Raw genomic sequence first — 18,684 nt, forward strand, 5'->3', positions numbered from 1 at the left:
CCTAACCCTAACCCTAACCCTAACCCTAACCCTAACCCTAACCCTAACCCTAACCCTAACCCTAACCCTAACCCTAACCCTAACCCTAACCCTAACCCTAACCCTAACCCTGAGTGACTATAATATTATAGCGGGGCGAGCGTTTGCCCTATTCTTATATTTAACTCGGGGCGGCCTAAGTATAGTTTATGCGGGGTTATATTATAACCCGGATCTAGGCCTTATTTTAGTTTTTTTATTATATATACGTAGGGCGAGCCTAAGGCGCTAGCGTTTAAATAGAGGGAGTATTTTTTATTATAATATTATAGTTATAGAGTAGCTAAGGGCGGTAGCTATAGTAAGTATATTTATTTTTAGTTTTTATATTATAGCGGTAGCGGGTATATTTATTACCCCCTCGCTATAGTAGCGGCTTATTTAAACTACTTAAGTAGGTTTTTTAGGGGACTTATTAGGGGGCGGGCCTACTTTATACTATTAATTTAAGTTATATTATAAAAAAGACGTGGCCCCGAGGCGCTTTTTTATTAATCCTTATATTTTTTAAGTATAGTATACTAATTCTTTTTTATAGTACTATTTTTTATAGTATATATATTGCGCCGTACTATAGGCTTATTAAAGTTACGGCCTATTTTAAGGATTTATAAGCGTAAGTAAGTAATTATACCGATCCCCGTTTTCTTTAAGCGAAGTATATTAATAATACTCTCGTATAGTACTATTTATAGCGCTTATATTACGCCGTGGGGCTGCGCTGTTTTATATTACTTTTTAATTTTTATAAACCTCTATTTTTATTATTACGTATTACTTTATAATGCTTATATTTATTTATTTTGTTATTTTTAAGCACCGGGGCTGTTATTATATTACTAAGCGGGCTGCTTAATTACGCGGTAACGCTAGGCTTCTGAACTTTTATAACCTTTAGTTTTTATATTTATTATTACTTATTACGTCCGAAGCTATTATTTTTAAAGCTATTGTTTTTAAAACTATTGCCTTTAGATCCGTGGCCTCTAAAGCTATTATTTCTAAAGGGCTATTATTCTTATAGTAGTTACCTCTAGAGCTATAGCTTTTAAAGCTATTATTTTTAGAGGGCTATTACTTTTAGAGTAGTTGTTTTAAGAGCTATAGTTTCTAAAGCTGTGGCTTTTAGAGAGTTATTATTTTTAAAGTAGTCGTTTTTAGAGCTATAGTTTCTGAAGCCGTGGCTTTTAGAGCTATGGCTTTTAGAGCTATAGCTTATATAATACTTTTATACTTTTAAAGTACGTTAAGTTTTTTAAAATAACGGAGGGGCGCGTCTTAATAACAATAATAATATTAAAGTATAGTTATTGCGCCCCGGAGCCTATAAAAATACTTAACTATACCCTATTATCTTTAGAGAGAGCTATTATATTATAATAAGTAAGCGTTATAGTCCTATGTTTATTTATAATACCTACGTATAATAGCCTAGGCCCGGTCCGTATAGGCCCCTTAGCTTAGGTCTAGATTTTTAATAAACCTAGCCGAGGGGCCCGGACAAGTATCTTAATATAGTTATAAAGTACTTAAGGCGCTAGCGTTTATAATATTATTTTATTATAATATAGCTATCAAAAAGTAGTTACGGTAGTAGTAAATACGTCCGTAGCCTCTTAGTTAGTTAAGGGGGAGGGTACTTATATTAAACTATATTAAGAGCTCTGCTCGCTCGCGTTATACTAACGCCGGTTACTAAGGGGGCCTTATTATTAATATTATTAGCCTAAGTTATATTTTAAAAAGACGGAGCCCCGAGCCGCTTTTTTATTATTTTTATAAGTCTTTATACTTTTTAAATATAGTACGCTAATGCCTTTATATAGCGCTACTTATAATACTTATACTATGCCGTATTTACTAAGGTTATAGTATACTTTAATTATTTACGGGCTAAAGTAAGTAATTATACTAGGCCCCGTTATTTTTTAATATAGTATATTAACGCTCTTATATAGCGCTATCTCTTATAGCGCTTATACTTTACTATACCTCGAGCTTATTAAAATTATAATATATTTTAGTTATTTATAGGCTAGGGTAAGCTATTATACTAAGCCCCGTTACTTTTTAATATAATATATTAATATTTTTATATAGCGCGCTACTCTTATTAATACTTATACTACGCCGTATTATATTTCGGGCTAGCGTTTATAAAGTATTATAGGGCCTTTTAAAATAATATATACTCTATACTAAAGAGCTTTAATTATACTACCTAAAGGCTTTAGTTACTATACTTAAACTTTTAATTATAGTATTTAAAAGCTTTAGCTATAGCCCTAGGGCTTTAATTATAATACTTAACGAAGGCTATAATATTTATAAGCTTCGGCTATAGCCTTATTATATTTTTAGCTACGTAGCTAAAAAACCTTCGGCTATAGTACTTAACTTTACTTAACCTTTTATTATAACGCCTTATAACTTTTAGCTATATAACTAATTAAGGACTTTTAGTTATAGTGCGCTATATAACTAGAGCTAAAAACCTTTAGCTATAATTATAACGCTTAACTTTTTACTTTTAGCTATAATACTTATAAACTTCGGCTATAGCCCTATTATACTTTTAGCCGTATAGCTAAAGTATTTAGTTATAACTATAGCGCTTAACCTTTTACTTTTAGTTATAATATTAACGAGCTTCGGCTATAAGCTTATTATACTTTTAGCTACGTAACTAAAAAACTTTTAATTATAGTACTTAACCCTACTTAACTTTCTATTATAACGCCTTATAACTTTTAACTATATAACTAACTAAAAACCTTTAGTTATAGCGCGCTATATAACTAGAGCTAAAAACCTTTAGCTATAACTATAGCGCTTAGCTTTTTACTTTCGGCTATAGTACTTACGAGCTTTAGCTATAGCCCTATTATACTTTTAGCTATATAGCTAAAGTATTTAACTATAGCTATTGTACTTAACTTTTTATTTTTAGTTATAATACTTACGAGCTTCGGCTATAGGCTTATTATACTTTTAGCTATATAGCTAAAAAAACCTTTAGTTATAACGCTTAACCCCGCTTAACTTTTTATTTTAACGCCCTATAACCTTTAGCTATATAGCTAATTAAAAACCTTTAGCTATAGCGCACTATATAGTTAAAATTAAAAACCTTTAGCTACGGTTATAATACTTAGCCTTTTACTTTTAGCTATAATACTTACGAACTTCCGCTATAGCCCTATTATACTTTTAGCTATATAACTAAAGTATTTAATTATAATTATAGTACTTAACCTTTTATTTTTAGTTATAATACTTATAAGCTTTAGTTATAGGCTTATTATACTTTCGGCTATATAATTAAAAAACCTTTAGTTATAGCGCTTAACCCTACTTAACTTTTTATTATAATACTTTATAACTTTCGGCTATATAACTAACTAAGAACTTTTAGCTATAGCGCTTAACTACTTAACTTTTTATTATAATGCCTTATAACTTTTTATTATATAACTAGAGCTAAAAACCTTTAGCTACGGCTATAGCGCTTAACTTTTTACTTTTAGTTATAATATTTATAAGTTTTAATTATAAGCCTATTATACTTTTAGCCACGCAGCTAAAAAACCTTTAGCTACGGCGCCTTAGAGCTAGGGCTATTATTACCCTACTTATTACCCCTAGCCGTAGCTAATTAGCTTTAACTACTTTATAACCTTCGGCCGCGCTGCGCATTAGGCTAAGGGGTATGAACTCTGTCTCTAGCCTGACCTTATGGACATTTCCCGTGTCAAGGTTATGCTGTGCGTGAATCTTAGGAAACAGAAACAAGTCGACCGGGCGGAGCAATACGGGCGTGAGGCTCTTGAGGAGTATCGAGCTCACCTCGGTCAAGAGCACGATACAACTATTATTGCTCAATACGCGCTTGCCTCAATCATGCTTATCTCACATCAAGACAAGGTTCATGATGCTGTTCAGCTTCTACAACAGAATGCGGACATCGTGGCTCGCAAGTTTGGCGAAGTCCACCCGGAGACTAGGGCTGCAACTTTGCACCTGGTCAATGCCTATATTAGGGCCAAACGCTTTGAAGAGGCCGAGGAGGCAGCACACCAGTGTCTCAAGATCAGCGGCAAGGTCCCAGAGTCCAGCAAAGCTTTGGAGCAAGCATATCATTATCTCGGATACGCCAAAGAGCTTCAAGATGAACTAGACGAAGCGAGTACGTTTTATAGAGCCTCTATTGAAATAGGGCTTGACAGTCGCGATGGGGTGCACTCTGATGATTCAATATATACCATGAGGCTCTTGGCAGCAATTCACGTTGGGAACAAAGACTTCCAAGAAGCTGAGACTCTTTTGCTGGAGGTCTTGGCAGCGTCGCCGCAGGTCTATGGGACAACCCGCCCTGACATGGCCTGTCGCGTCCATCATCTACTGGGACAGGTTTACGGAAGTACCGATAAAGCCCAAGAGTCCGTCGAGAACCATAGCTTAGCAGTAGATCTGGCTCGTGAAGCGCTCGGCGAAGATACAGAGGAGACTATGTGGTATACGGAGAGCCTCATCAGTGCAAAGTTGGCGACTCGGTCGTTTCGAGAGGCACTCCAGCTTGCTGAAGAGCTTCTGGCACATGCCGAGGAAGAACTCGGCGAATTCCACGAACTCTGACTCGCAGTCAAGCAAAGCCTTCTCGTCATCTACCAAAAACTAGGAATGTGGCCAGAGTCAGAGCGCCTCCATCGGGAATTCCTCCACTCTTTCGAAGAAACTGGGGCTGACTCCCCCGACGAATATGCCTTTCTCTATCGATCCTTATCAAATGTATGCACCAAGCAAGGCTTCCACAGCGACGCAGAAGTCTTCCTTTCGAAATTCTGGGATTGGTTCCAAAACAGCGAACCAGACCAAGAAGAAGAAACGGTCGAGGTTATGGCCGAGTTGGCACGAGCTTACGCAAGAACGGGAAAATTCGACGTCGCGAATCAGTTCATATCCCGCATGCAGGCCATAAGCGAGTCTCTCTTTCCTGACGATGACTATGATTATGAAGATAATCGGGACATTCTTTGCGCATCCGCGCGCGCAGATGTCATGTTCCTGGCCTGTCAACGGGAGGAAGCTGCAGACTTGAAGCAGAAATACGTGGACCTTCAACCCACCGACTTGGATGCGGTACTCGCCTTATTGGACATGTACGAGACAATAGGCGAATGTTCTAAAGCGGCAAAGGCTCTGCCTTTAGCCATTGGCGCTGCTTGGATCCTCAAGACGCAGTCAAGCCCGGAGGTTCACCAAATGGCGATCGCCAAGGTTGCTACTTATGATTCAAGGATACATACAGCAATAGGCGATTTTGAACTTGCCCAAGAACAGGCTACATTGGCAGTGAATCGGGCATCAAAGTGGGATCTCGGCAACTTCACCTACGCCGAAACATATCGAAACGCTCTCCAAGCCATGATGACGTTGTATGAGACACTCGGACGGGACAGAGAGAGGGAGGAGACAAGACTTAAGGTCAGTGATGGTCTTTGTATTTGGGTACCTTCTCTAGCTAAACATTCATGCAGCTTATGAGAGAACTTCGCCGACAGGAAGAAGCCAGGGACAACCACTTGGATGGATTGGCACGAGACCGGGCGAAGGTGAAAAGCTTTTTGACAGGAATGCTTTCAGTAGGACATCCTTAGGAACCTAGACAGGATATACAGGAAGGCTTGAGACGACTTTCTGTCTTTCTAATCTTTTACCTCTGTCCTCGGACCGGTGTCCGTTTCCTCAACCCAAATGTAATTACGTCTTTGTCCTAGTATAGAGACTTCTTATTTCCTCTTTTACCTACGAAATCCAGACTTCTTGGCCTTCTTTGTGACGTACGTAGTGCATTAAAATTGTTGAAGTCAAATAGTTCATGTGCTTGTTCAAGATTCAAAGAAATGATAGTCGAATAGCTTGCCTAGCTACCTTAACCTAGTCTACTTGATACGACTTTGAAATCCCTCCTACAAACGTACCTCTGATATTCCTCGCGGATATCTCCTCGTCCTCATCTGAGACAGAAGCGTGTTCATCTAATTACCTACTCAGGGGTAGTCGAAGGTAAGGTATCTAGTCTGACGTGACTGAATCCCAACTCTAAACTTTTCGGGTTCGGAAAGTCGGACAAAAGTCTCCACCAAACCCCATAATCCCGACCCCGAACCCCCCGCAATTCCACTCACGGCCCCGAGCCCGAACCCGAACTTCGCGGCCCGTGCCTCCATACTCTCTTATCCAAGTGCATAGGTGAACACCATCTCAACCCAGTAGACATTCAAATTTGAGGCATGCTCTGCTCAGACATTGGTTCGCATCCAAGGAGGGAAGTTCCTTTGGGTAGTAGCTCTGCCATTTCAACCCAAAGTGCTCGGTTCTCCGACCGACCGAACAATCTCACGTAAGACTCACTTCCCGAATCAAGCGCAATGAGCCTCCACGATGGCATACCAACGATAGCCATCAAAACTAGCGATAAAGCAGTTAGATCGATTGGGTACCGCAAATGCGCGGGGTTGGCTTACAGGGAAAATGTCTTATTGTGGCTACGCCAGTTGCAATTCGGCCTGGTGCCAACACATGAATGGAGAACGCCTTCAGATCAGCGTCTGACAAAGGAACCCCGCCAACATCATCACTCACAAGGCAATAAAAGATGAGATTGAACCCGCCTACATCGTGACTCCTAAATCACATTCACGCAACCCATCGTGATATCTTTCCGTCTGACCCAATTCCCCTAACCCAAATCTCCAACCGCCAAAATGCCCTACTTCTCCCGAAACCCCTCCTTCAACCTCTTCTACCTAGACGAAGGCCCCCGCACGGCATCCCACACAGTCCTCCTCATCACAGGCCTCTCGTGCGAAATGCACGACTGGTCCTGGCAGGTCCCCTTCCTCCTATCCCACAACCTCCGCGTAATCTCCATCGACAGCCGCGGTCAGGGCAAATCCTCCGCCCCGGCGCCGGACCCCAAAATCCGCACCTGGCCCGGCGTCGAGAAATCTGCCGACAGGGAGGTGATAGACTACTACCCGCAATCCACAGCCGAAGACATGCTCGCCATGCTATCACACCTGGGCATCACCAAGAACCTCATTGTCATCTCGCATTCCCTAGGTGAAGCGGCAGGGTACTACATTGCCACCACTCGTCCGGACCTCGTGAAAGCATCCATCGGCGTAGACCCAATTCACGCGTTCCCCAACGCCGTCCGCGAACGCGACACCTACCTCTTCAACGACCCCGAAGCCCAGGACAAGATCATTTCGACTCTCATCGAATTCTTCGGCACATACTGCTACTCCCCGGAATGTCCAGCCTGGCAAAAGACGTGGCACCTCCGCCGCATGGCACAGTTCGACAAGGCCGTCATGTACGCCCTGTGCTGGGGCGGCTGGGGAGACGCGCATAGCCTGGGCAGGCAAGAGAACGCAGTCAAGGCCTTTGCGGGAAAGCTCAAGTGCCCGCGCCTAACGCTGGGTTCGAACGATTGGTATGTTGGTACTGACCGTGATCATCTGCCGAAGGGCGATGAGGCGCTAGATGAGATTGTGGTTATCGAGGGCAAGGGCCACTGGTTTCACCAGCTCGAGAGCGAGGAGTTTAATGGGCATTTAGAGAGGTGGTTTCAAAAGATCGGCGTGCTCCCGGCGGTAGAAGCTGGCACGGCGTGATGAGTGCAAGGTCGTGTTCCAGCTTTCTAGTCAAGTGTGTTGGGTGGTTTGGAAGGGGCTCAGATTCAAGTGCCGGCGGCGGCGTTCAGAGTGTACGGACTGTCAGCCGCGACGCGGACGGTGAAGGGTCCTTCACGGGATGACGTGGGACGCACCGTGACGGGGCTGTGAGAGGGGACTGCCGGCCCCATTCTCGGCCCTGCTTCTCGTAACCTTAAACAACCTTGATCTCGCCCTAACACAGGCACAAACACAATAAAGGGGTTCGGTTCCTCACGAGTCTGTGTCGTGCATCCTAGAATGTAGTTGACTAGTTGTTCTGCAAATGAGTCGGACTCCCGTCTATTGAGTAATCCGGCAATTGGGATTTCGAACACACATGACTTGGAGTGGAAGTGATGTCTTGTCAGCTCTGCCGACCGAAGCGGCTTTAGGGTTTCACGGGGTGCCAGTTGAGTCCGTCGCCGATGGAGGATGGGGCCAGTAGCCGGCGCTGGAAACTGGTGACGGACTGCTTGACATCGGAAGCGCGATAGAGTTGGGCGTGTAAGAGCCGCTCATCGTGGACATCGCCGAGGCCCCACAGTTCCGGCCAGCATTGCCGTCAAACGCCGGCACGCACTCACTGTTGCGGCGTCAATCAGCGGCAAAGGCGGGGATGGATCATGGAGGAGGACTAGGCGGGCTTCCAATGTGAGTGAGGTGGCTGAAGCGTTGGCTGCGTTGTGTGTGTGAACGGACGACTGGGCAGCAAAACGGCAACCCGCCGGCGGCGGTGCAGTGGCCGTGAGAATGCCGTCCGTCCAATTGGATGTGTCATGTCGCATGAATAACTTGCCGACTAAGTCCGTCGGCGATGAGGTCGGCCTGTGGCGGCCCTGTCTAGGATCCCGTCGCAAACTCTGGACGAGTCCGCTGCCGTCCCTCTCCATGGTTGCGTTGCGAGGATCCGAGCTCTTCGCTTCTTGTGATGTGCGCGCCGTCAAGGTCGGGGAAAGTTGGGGAATTTCGTCTGTGCTGCTCCATCCACGGGGAGATCATACTCATGGGTAAGGGTGGAAGAAGATGAGGGGTTCAACATCAGACCCAAGCTCCTTTTCTGCCCTCTCACCCCTCGCGGAATTCCAATGCAACGGCTTCTCCCCCACCATAGCTATGAGGAATCTTTGACGTCAGACTCTATGGCTCAAAGCAGAGGTCCAGTAACGGCATCGAGGGGAAGGTTGCTGACGACGCTAAAAGCCTGTCCCGCCTTGCTCCATAGGTTTTCCATGGGACGAAAGGCATCCTCTCTCGAGTAAGTGATATTGCTTGATCCTTGAATCGCCGAATAAGATGCAAAGGCAATCTCGATGCAAGTGTCAGCTCGCACTATCAGCTGCTTTTGGGAACCCCATGGATGATAGTTGAGTATTACATGTTGCGCCATCAGCCAACTCTGGTAAACTTCGTACCTGATTTACAAACATAGTGATATGGCCTAGTGAAATTCCAGCCCCTCGGTGCCTGGCAAGGTTCGACAAGCCTCGATTTCATACGAATGCCGCGTTTTGGCATCCGAGACTTTGCCATCCATCCATCCAACTGAAGAGACTTTGCCATGGCTGAACAGCCTTCTGGTTGGAAATAGTAGCAATGGGGTCTTGGCTCGTCGTGGCTTGTGGATCCAGCGGCATCGTATGCCGCAGATCATCTGGCTGCTGTCAGGGTCCAATGTCCTGCAGCTCGATGGGGGCACGCGCCAACGTATCAAGAACCTTTCAACGCGTGTGAGCGATTATCCAACAGGCAGAGACCCTGATGCACGAAATCAAGGTGTCGTCTGTGCAACTTAAGCCTCATGTTCAAGTCTGAGCTCAGGGTTTTTCGGCCTTAGACTCGGCGTATTATGGGTTCCTTTGACACCTCGGCTTGCCTTCTCAATACGGTTAGAATTGCAGGTTTGGCATTGGGCTCAGCATCCCTCTGCGCCAGCAAAGTCTGTCCTCAAGGTCGAATTGCTGACGACCATGTGTGGGACAGCTCAGTCCACAGCTGGATTCCCAACAAGAAAGAAGAGCCAACGAACAAAGACAGCTAGGTAACCACCGGAACCTGCCCCGGAGGATTCTTCGAGTGCGCCGTGTGAGACATTGGGCGCCCTAGTAACAAGCGCGGCGCGCTACTTGTGCGCTTTTAGAGTTTGACCGGTTCGGGGCAGGTCAAAGTGACGTCTCAGTCACTTCCGCCACCACCGGACGGACACCAATAGGCTTTGTCCTGACCCAACTCACCGAGGTCGTTCCCCTGGCCTAGGGGCTACTGCACGCGCCGTGTTCGCCCGCGTTGCCAAGGATGGATGAGTAGTCGACCTCGACTACATGGGATATGCCGCTACGACTACGAGCGATCTTAACCGGGATCAGCCAGATCAAACATTCTCCAAATTTCCACATTTATCGTGGGGAGCTTCCCCAACCTTGCCATTACGATTTGACCTCTTTACATCGCTTCAATGTCCGCAATTTCCCTTCAAGCGCGTCAGCTTTGGTCCTGTTGAGGTACTGCTGATGAAAGAGTCGCTCGAATGTCGAGCCCACACCGCCGCTGGATTGACGAGACCTAGTCGCCATGGCCAGCTTGGCCAAATCACAACAGGGCCATTCAAGGGTCGAGGAGAAGCGCATGACAGTAAGCCTCGGAGACTCCGGCGATGAGATGATATTAGCCAGGCTGATTTGTGAATGAAGCGCGACGGCCCCCAGCCACGAAGAGCATTCATCTCTGCGTCCCAACAACGACGGTCTTCCGGGTATCCAGCATCATGGACATCTAGATGGAAACACCGCCAGCAACCTCCATCAATCCGATATCAGACTGAACCGCAGGACAGCTCACCTGGGCCGCCGGTCCTTATTCGAAGAGAATCCTCCCAAACACTGCTGGATTCGGATGAGGAGCCGGAGCTCGTCCTTCCGAAATCCATCCAAGTCGGCCCAGAAGTATTATCGGTGAACCGCTTCTACACCAACTATGCCGCGCAAGCGAGTATCATGATTTTCAGTCGGCTCCCCGAGTACTACGATGTCGATCTCTCTGATGCCAGTCACGCACGACACGCCACACACGCTGTGGCTTTAGCGAGTGCCTCTCGATCACTCCGTCAGTCAGGGCTCATGGTCGAAGCTCGTCGACATTACGGCAAAGCCATTTCGACTCTGAACCAAGCCCTTCAAGACCCAGTTGCTGTGCGAGACGATGCCAACCTGGTCACGTTGTTTTTATTTGGCATGTTCGAGGTATGCCTGAGTTGATCCCTTGGAAGCTAACGCCTATTATGTTTCGGGCGACTTTCCGAGTGTGCCTTAGCTAAACCCAGCAGGTCATCAATGGCAAGCGAGGCACAAGCACAATTGACTTGCAAGAGAACGTATTTCCCCACGGGGCAGGAGGCTTGCAGTTATTCAAGTTCCGGGCAGAACATGGCCTGACAAACGAAGTCGATAAAGCCTGCTTCACCTTCTTCTGTCATGCGGCGGTGAGTAGCATTGATCATTTCTACCATGAGCCCTCCAACTGATCTTTCTATGACAAGTTAATGGAGATGTTCATACAACGAGACCACTTGACGCCTCTATGGTCAATGCTGGAAGAAGTGGAAACTCCGTGGGGCAAAGGCCCGGTTCTCGAGCCGCTTGTTCGACAGGTAGTCGATTTCAAGAGAGCCTTTGACTTCAAGGTGCAAGTCCAAGGTAACTTGACCAAGTTAACCGAAAGCCCCCCGGAGGATTTGCTAGACCTCATCCGGAACGGGATCGATTTAAGCAGCGACCTTGAGGCAGCCGTCGCATTCCTCGGTTTCTCTGGTGCTTCAACATGCTCCGGACAGCAGCAAAAAGTCTTCAACGGTCTATTCTCACTGTCGTCCGAGTCATCCGTTGCTATCGCGCGAAGTCATTACCGTTCCCTTCGTGTATACCTCTTAGAGAGGATTATCGAGTTACGAAACACTATAAAAGAGAGCAGCGGCAAAGTCGCCATAAGCTTAGGTCCTATGCCGAGTTGGTCGGATGGTGTCTCTGTCGTTGAAGACGTTCTCGAAGATATCCGAACGGTATTCGGCCTAGAAGGGAAGAAAGAGGCGCCAACTGAGGGCATTGCTTACAGAACCATGACAATGTTCTGGCCAATGGTTATGGTACGCACTTCATGTTTTTCAGGCCCCCATAATGGTAGGTGGGTGGCAGAAAAGATGCTTGAGTTAACCACGAAATCGGGGTTTGGCCTCGGTGTGGAAGCTGCGAGTGCTTGAAGGCATTGCTTCAGATCACCGAGGCGTTGCACTTTTGAGACAGGCTATCGGTCAGATCTATCGGACTTATTTCAAGACCATTTCTGAGTAGCCTTCAGCTACATCTAAAGGTATATGGAAAATGGACAGAACGGCTGGGAATTTCACGAAGCTAGGAATCGGGCACATGAAAATGCATGTATTTTTGGTCATGGACTCACGAGTCACGGTCGGAACATGGGACAGAAATCCTCCCATAGTGATGGCGAACTTACGAATAAGATACCATTAATGTTTCAAAATGAGGGCAAGGATGGGTATGCATTGGAAGCCTCGAGCTGTGATGATTGTATTGAAGCGTGTTTCTGGGAGTCGTTGTTGGCAATAATCCACCGCGCATGGGATGAGAATGGTCATCACGCTCTACTACTGCTGTCTTCGGTTGGGCTTTCGGGCAAACAATACGAGCGCCAAGTGGATGGCAAGCTCGAGCATTTGAGAGAATCGATCCGGCAAAGAATATCCGGAGGATTCATCAAGGTAGATGGTGAGTCTTAGACTGGCGCTGCTACGACGAATAGTGGCTCGCCGGTTAACTGCAGCGAGGGAAGCAAACAAGCCGCACGAAAGCAGAGAAAGGGTCGAGTGATTCTGTCAAACTAAGATGAGGACGACGAAGACGACTGCTCAAAAAGGGAGGCAGCGACGCGCAGGGTTTGAGCGCATGCCCTTTTTCATAGCAAACTGCAGACGCCACATCGAGACCTGGCGGTCGAGGGAGAGGAATGGCGTGACTCTCAGCATCAACCTGGGGAGACCTTGCTTGCGTGTCTCGGCCGTCGAAGGGGTTTGGAGAGAGTGTTGGGTGAGCGCAGGAAATTGAGGTTCGCTCCCGGTACGAGTGGACAACAAGGGCACTGCGGGTTGGTTGGGGAGCAACAAGCGACAGTGCAGGATTGGCATTCTGCATCGCACGCGGAGATCACCTGGCGTCTCCAGTGTCAAGTACCTGTAAACCGGTGTCTTTTGGCATATGTCCCGCTCGCAACCGCTTAGGCTCGTGACCGTCGCTTTGAGATAGCCTTACGTGCGTTGGCCCTAATCCGTCGCTGGTCGCTTGGTGGCCAAAAGACTACAATGCAGTCAGGCGGGATGCATTTACAAGAGACAGAACACGCGGGCGATTGGATCGCTACCGAACTCTGCAACACCCATTGAGAGTCCGCATCTCGCTTCTGTCCTGGCCCGAGAAGGACAGGTAGGAGAAGCAGGTCCAGCGCAACGCAGCTGGGCAAAGCCTTGAGCAACTCGAATTTCCCATGCTAGCGTTTGCCGGATTTCTCGAGTCTGGTCTGAATGTTTGGTTGCGGGTTTCCAGCTCGAGTTGGGAGTTCATTCGGTTTCCAAAGGCTATCCCGGCAAACCAAAGAGTAGGTGAAGGAGCGGATTGTGATCCGTGATTCGTGGAGACAAAGTCGAGTCCAGCCAGCCCGTGATAGGCAGGCAAACAACAGTGCAGTGCACTTTGAAGTCTGGTTGGACATCGTAATGAGGGGCTAGTCGTTTGCTCTTGCTGCATCGTTGAACCTCACCTGCACCTCCACGCATCCATGTTGTATTCGTAGTCCATCACATCAGTTGATATGGGCGAGAGGGTGTCCCCCATTACTGCGTCCCAGGTTGCTGGCACTCGTCGATGCAGGCTGGTCCCTGTGGCATCGGTATGGTGTTTTGCCTCTATTTTCGGTCTGATGGCCTGCTGGCAGCTCAGCCATCCGTGGTGGGAGCCCCAGCTGCGGCACAGCTAGATAGACAGTGCATATCAGGCAAACGATCGCATACAAGATTGGGTGCAACGAGTCCAGGCTCCAGGTATGCAGAGGCCAAACTAAGTGATTTGGCTAGGCAATCTGGTCAGATCTCATATCCAGAGCAGTCTCGAGGGGGAGAAGAATGACAAAACCCTTGAACTCTTAGAAGGAAGATCGTACCATAAGCCGTCAGTGGGCCTGTTTTCTCGATTCGGTTATTTCCAATCAATGGCATTTTGTATCTCGATAACCGGCCACGAGGTGAGGGATCAACAGCAACGATTCGGATCCATCAACTTTACCGTGGACTTTGGAGGGGACCGCACCGTGTGCTGGATGATGACGCCTCGGGACCGCATGGTCCGACCGATCTGACCGACAAAACGGCGGGCTACGTAGGAAGATGCAAGATGCAAAGAAGGATGGCGAATGAATTCTCGATATTTCGGCCGTTAACGTAGCCAAGTCCTCAAGCCACATCCACGACCGCCCGGGACATAAAGTGCATCAGGAAGGGCGGTCAGAGATTGGAAGACCAACATGCTGAAGCGGTGGTCTTGCAGGTGAAGTACCTAAGTTGAGGTACCTATTCAGTGACCGAAAGAATCGACGCATTTGTTTCTTCCTTTTCCTTGCGGTTCCTCTTGATCTGCCATGAATAGGTACCTAAGGTTGCCATGAGGTACCTTAGGTACCTCAGGGAGGCAAGAAGTGGGAGATGGCAGGAGGCAGGATGTGGAGGCAGTGAGGCAGGAAAGAGGTACCTGGGGTCCAGCCAAACGCGACTTCCTCCTGCACTGTAAGCCTGGAAGCGTGAATTGAGCGGAAGAATTGAACGCCGCGGCTCTTGGTCTCGCCAGTCATTCCCAGTCGTCTCATCTCTCATTTCATCCAGATTGAGATTCAGACAGGCAGCCATCCGATCAACGTCTTGGGACGCACATCCAACGGGTACACTGCCGCCACGACGTGGTAGTGAGACACCAGGGCAGGCAGATAATCGAAGGCGAGAGACATTCCCGTCTTACGTGCCTACTCGTCGACAATATCCGTAAGGCGCATCCAACTTTCTTCACCTTGCTTCGCTCCCTAATGTAGAATACCTTATTCTCGGCCACATCATGACGATTCTGGACACTGTGGTGATCCCAATTGGGGCTTAGAAGAGATTGCCGGGTACTGGCACTTTATTTCTCACTTATTCTTCTCGTTTCCGGAAACATCAGTGACAAGCATCACTCATGTTAATCTCGTTCTCATGCTATCGGGATCGCATTCTGCTTGCTGAGCTTTCTTTCCCTCTCCCTGGTCAGCAGTTCTCTTTGTTTGCCCGGGCCACCTCCATTTGACTGCCACCTTGCCCAGCCCTGCCCAGCCCTGTGCAGAAAAGAGCCTGGCGTTGGCCTGTGGAGGCTGTTTGTGAGGATGCATCTCCGCACATCATGTCTGGTTGGGTCTTGTTGATTGGCCTTAATACAGTGTGGCAGCCAAGATGATGCAGATGGGTTGGGGTTTTCCATCTCACTCGCCTTACAGATGCTGTGCCCTAGAGATGCTCACCGAACCATCGTGCCGTCTTACTATCCCGCTGTGATGCCTTTCCGCCTTTATTCTCCCATGTAGAAATCGTTCATCACCTTCATCCCCAGTCAGTCCAAAATCAGACTACTGCATCTCATCTCACACCCTATCTCACACTAGGACCCCGGCATCCCGTGTGGAGAGGGTTGAGAGCACCCAACATCCTGAAGGAATTCGCCCGGAGGGCATCTCATCGAGGCCCGTTGAGGCAGGTAAGGTAAGCCATCTACACATTCTCAGTCATCTCTTTCCTCCGCCTCCACCTCGACCTCCACGAATGGAAGACGGCACCTACTTTGCCTGAATAAGGTAGATTCGTTCGTCTTGTAGTTGCTTCCTCGAACAAGGTTGTGTGCCAGTATCACACCTTCCCACTTCTCATCCCTCAAATCCACCTCTACCTCTACCGTACCTCCCCTTCACAGTGCTCTGTTTTGACTTCATCTCTTGGCAACTGCCTCCCGATGTATACGTTCCTTCTCTTGTCCCTTCCCCCCTTCTTCCGTCCTTCCCTACTTCCCCTTGACCCCTGCCCCTTCATCGCGTTCATTCGCTCCCACTCACACGCGCAACCACCTCATCCTAGATATTCCTCCCTCGTGTCAACATTTGCAACTTGCAAGCCACAGCCTTTTTGATATTGGCACCAATTCCAATCAGAGAAGAATCCCGTCAGGTCTGCCTCGAATCGGAAACAGTCACCGCTTCCTTCCTTCTCGTCTCTCGATCCCGGCATTCAAACATCCTCTGCACTTTCTCTCGGCCAAGCCCCCCCCCCCCCCTCTCCTTCCCCTGCCGCCTCAGCGAAGATCTTCTCGTACCCGTCGCCGCTCGCCATCGATCTGTCCGCCCATATCCCTTCTTCTTCTTCGCCCGTTCTCGTTCGTGTAACTTCTCCTTGCGTCGGCTCTCTTCCCCGTCCAAAGCCAGGATTTCCGCAGTCGGTCATGCACCTCAGCGTCTCGACCAAAAGTGGCTACAAGTCTGGGCTGCTGAAATTAATACATGATCTCGCCTGCCCTTCTTTCTCGACCTCTCGATTGTTTCCTTCTCGAATACGCTCGAATCTCTTCAACCCGCTCCCTACTCGCCTCCGCTGGTGCTGCAGAGGCCAGCAGCTCGTCACACAGAGCTGCCGTCCAGCAACACGGCATATCACTCTGGTCTTCGGATCCTCGAGGCTTGTACCTCCCACCGGCCAATCCTTTTCATTGCTTTAGTCTCTGTGGGTTCTTATCGACTGGGAGTTTCGGTTCTTCCTTGTGCCACGGCCGCCATTTGTGCCACCTCTGCCTTTCGAGCCACGACCTACGCTTCATCTTTCGGTCCTTTCGCATATACATCAAGGGGGCCGGGTCTCGCTGCATTGCAGACTGTATCTCAGCTGTTGAGATACGGAGGCAGGTATGCTTGCAGCTCTTTCCCCAGGATGCACTTCCCTACGCAGGAGACAAAAATGACTGACCTTATGACCCAGTCGGTCTTCGAGTCGCTGCCTCAATCAACGGCTCGATCACTCACCAAAGTTACCAAACTACGTCAAAGCGAAGACCTTGGTCATCAACCGGATTCATGGACGGTCAGGACGGGCCAGTTGCCGACATGGGCGAGAAAGTGCAGTCCCTCAGCCAGTCCCAGATCGACATTATTATCGCCTTGGAAAGAATTGGCGCGTCCCTGTCGTTGGTCGGAGTCACTCTGATATTTATTACCTACTGGCAGTTCAAGCGCATTCGAAGTGTTCCAAATCTCTTCATCGTCTTCGCGTCGATTGCCAATGTTGGTGCCAGCATTGCCTGTGCCATGGGCTACGACGGCATGCGAGCTGGAGCAGAATCCGCTCTGTGTCAAGCACAAGCATTTTTGCTCGAAATGTTCGTCTTCTCCTTCATTTGGCCTTTTCTGTACAGGCAGTGCTGATGACTCGATGCAATAGGTTCATGCAGTCTGACCCTTGGTGGTCTTTCGCCATGGCTGTCAATGTCTACCTCGTCTTCTTCGCCGGTGCCAATCCTTCTTCCTTCCGACGCTACATTTGGGTCTACTGCGCTATTTGCTTTGGCTTCCCCATGATCCCAGCCGTTGTTTGTCTCCTAGTCCGACCTCGTGGCCCAGATGACCTTATCTACGGAGATGCCACCGTACGTAGACGATCTTTCTGCATTCTCGCCATGAAGTACGGTGACTAACGTTCGCAGATATGGTGCTGGATAAATCATGATTGGTCCAAACTTCGTATATTCACTTATTATATTCCCATCTGGACCTGCATTGTTGGGTCATGCGTTATTTATTTTGCCGTCGGCTACCACGTCTTCCATCACCGCAATCAACTCCACAACCTCACCTTCAGCAATACCGGAAGAGACTGCAAAGACACATCCTGTTCGGATGAGCGAGACTCAGCAGAAAAGGTACGTTGTCAAACCGCCAGGGCTACTTGTGAATTGGCGTGAAGTTGACGATTCTCAGAACCTCACAACCCGTACCGAGTTTTTCTATGGAACCGCTGTGACGGATATACAAATTACAACGATGGCACCCAGGCCTTGGACTCCCCAGGTGCCATCCCTAGCCATTACAAAGCAGTCGGACGGTCAACAGCCCCGACACCAACAGTCATGGCGTACGAGTGAAGAGGATGGACACTGTACACCAAGCCCTCGGTTCGAAACCACATGCACATCAGACCCCCCGCCACGAAAACCCCGTCGATCTGTCTTTCAACGAATTGGGGGCGTTGGTACAAAGTTCTCTGCCAGGTTGGATCGTCTAGATCCTGTCAAGCTTGCATACCTCAGAACCAGTTTCATCTTTGCCATCTCTGTTTTGGTGACATGGACACCAAGCTCTATCAACAGAGTAGTCAATCTTCTCAAGCCCGAAGTTGTCAGCTTTGGCCTGAACGTCGCCAGCGCCACAGTCCTCCCACTTCAAGGAGTATGGAATGCCGTCATCTTCTTCATGACTAGTTGGACGACGTTCAGAGACGAGTGGAAAGATAGGGGCTCTCGTCACCAGGTTCGACTTGGAAGTTGCGGTATCGAAAGTCGCCAAGGCGGCGTTAGGATCGAAGTCCTTCGCAGCGATCACCAAGACAGGTTTCGAAACGGTCGCTATGGGCACACGAAAGCTATCGGCAGCGATCAAACGAGTGAACTCGAGTTGACAGTCCCTTCGGGAGTCGGTAACGTCCGAGCAATGAGAGGATCTTTTAGTATATGATTCGTCGATTGCACCTACCGGAATTTGATGGGTCACAGATGAAGATTGCCGTATGAGAGACACCGTATGATTGTGA

At 48.2% G+C, this 18,684-nt stretch overlaps 8 protein-coding genes across 8 annotated transcripts; 6 read left to right on the forward strand and 2 right to left on the reverse strand.

Moving 5' to 3' along the window:
- Window positions 1-3,774: 3,774 nt before the first annotated feature.
- On the forward strand, window positions 3,775-4,674 carry CLUP02_11463 (uncharacterized protein; the record flags this gene model as incomplete). Its single annotated transcript, XM_049290431.1, has 1 exon — window positions 3,775-4,674. One exon carries the CDS (start codon window positions 3,775-3,777, stop codon window positions 4,672-4,674), a length of 900 nt encoding a protein of 299 aa, XP_049147576.1.
- A 45-nt stretch (window positions 4,675-4,719) lies between these two features.
- On the forward strand, window positions 4,720-5,727 carry CLUP02_11464 (uncharacterized protein; the record flags this gene model as incomplete). Its single annotated transcript, XM_049290432.1, has 2 exons — window positions 4,720-5,523; window positions 5,686-5,727. 2 exons carry the CDS (start codon window positions 4,720-4,722, stop codon window positions 5,725-5,727), a joined length of 846 nt encoding a protein of 281 aa, XP_049147577.1.
- Window positions 5,728-6,806: 1,079 nt separating this feature from the next.
- Window positions 6,807-7,721, forward strand: CLUP02_11465 (alpha/beta hydrolase fold; the record flags this gene model as incomplete). The annotated part of the gene is made up of 1 exon (XM_049290433.1): window positions 6,807-7,721. The coding sequence occupies one exon, from the start codon at window positions 6,807-6,809 to the stop codon at window positions 7,719-7,721; it is 915 nt and encodes a 304-aa protein (XP_049147578.1).
- A 65-nt stretch (window positions 7,722-7,786) lies between these two features.
- Window positions 7,787-8,653, reverse strand: CLUP02_11466 (uncharacterized protein; the record flags this gene model as incomplete). Its single annotated transcript, XM_049290434.1, has 3 exons — window positions 7,787-7,886; window positions 8,101-8,149; window positions 8,344-8,653. 3 exons carry the CDS (start codon window positions 8,651-8,653, stop codon window positions 7,787-7,789), a joined length of 459 nt encoding a protein of 152 aa, XP_049147579.1.
- Window positions 8,654-9,400: 747 nt separating this feature from the next.
- On the forward strand, window positions 9,401-9,972 carry CLUP02_11467 (uncharacterized protein; the record flags this gene model as incomplete). Its single annotated transcript, XM_049290435.1, has 4 exons — window positions 9,401-9,541; window positions 9,598-9,699; window positions 9,744-9,845; window positions 9,901-9,972. 4 exons carry the CDS (start codon window positions 9,401-9,403, stop codon window positions 9,970-9,972), a joined length of 417 nt encoding a protein of 138 aa, XP_049147580.1.
- Window positions 9,973-10,081: 109 nt separating this feature from the next.
- On the forward strand, window positions 10,082-12,640 carry CLUP02_11468 (uncharacterized protein; the record flags this gene model as incomplete). The annotated part of the gene is made up of 8 exons (XM_049290436.1): window positions 10,082-10,289; window positions 10,327-10,391; window positions 10,451-10,999; window positions 11,080-11,238; window positions 11,296-11,936; window positions 11,999-12,037; window positions 12,123-12,538; window positions 12,573-12,640. The coding sequence occupies 8 exons, from the start codon at window positions 10,082-10,084 to the stop codon at window positions 12,638-12,640; spliced, it is 2,145 nt and encodes a 714-aa protein (XP_049147581.1).
- A 38-nt stretch (window positions 12,641-12,678) lies between these two features.
- Window positions 12,679-14,819, reverse strand: CLUP02_11469 (uncharacterized protein; the record flags this gene model as incomplete). The annotated part of the gene is made up of 10 exons (XM_049290437.1): window positions 12,679-13,000; window positions 13,057-13,123; window positions 13,201-13,523; window positions 13,584-13,795; window positions 13,834-13,892; window positions 14,083-14,193; window positions 14,281-14,345; window positions 14,414-14,468; window positions 14,567-14,654; window positions 14,712-14,819. 10 exons carry the CDS (start codon window positions 14,817-14,819, stop codon window positions 12,679-12,681), a joined length of 1,410 nt encoding a protein of 469 aa, XP_049147582.1.
- A 2,037-nt stretch (window positions 14,820-16,856) lies between these two features.
- On the forward strand, window positions 16,857-18,608 carry CLUP02_11470 (G-protein coupled receptor; the record flags this gene model as incomplete). Its single annotated transcript, XM_049290438.1, has 4 exons — window positions 16,857-17,257; window positions 17,320-17,524; window positions 17,582-17,797; window positions 17,856-18,608. Coding segments are annotated over 4 exons (1,575 nt in total), but the record flags the coding sequence as incomplete, so codon positions are not given.
- Between the last annotated feature and the right edge of the window lie 76 nt (window positions 18,609-18,684).

The sequence above is a fragment of the Colletotrichum lupini genome, chromosome 6, assembly GCF_023278565.1.
Source record: "Colletotrichum lupini chromosome 6, complete sequence".
Classification (NCBI taxonomy): domain Eukaryota; kingdom Fungi; phylum Ascomycota; class Sordariomycetes; order Glomerellales; family Glomerellaceae; genus Colletotrichum; species Colletotrichum lupini.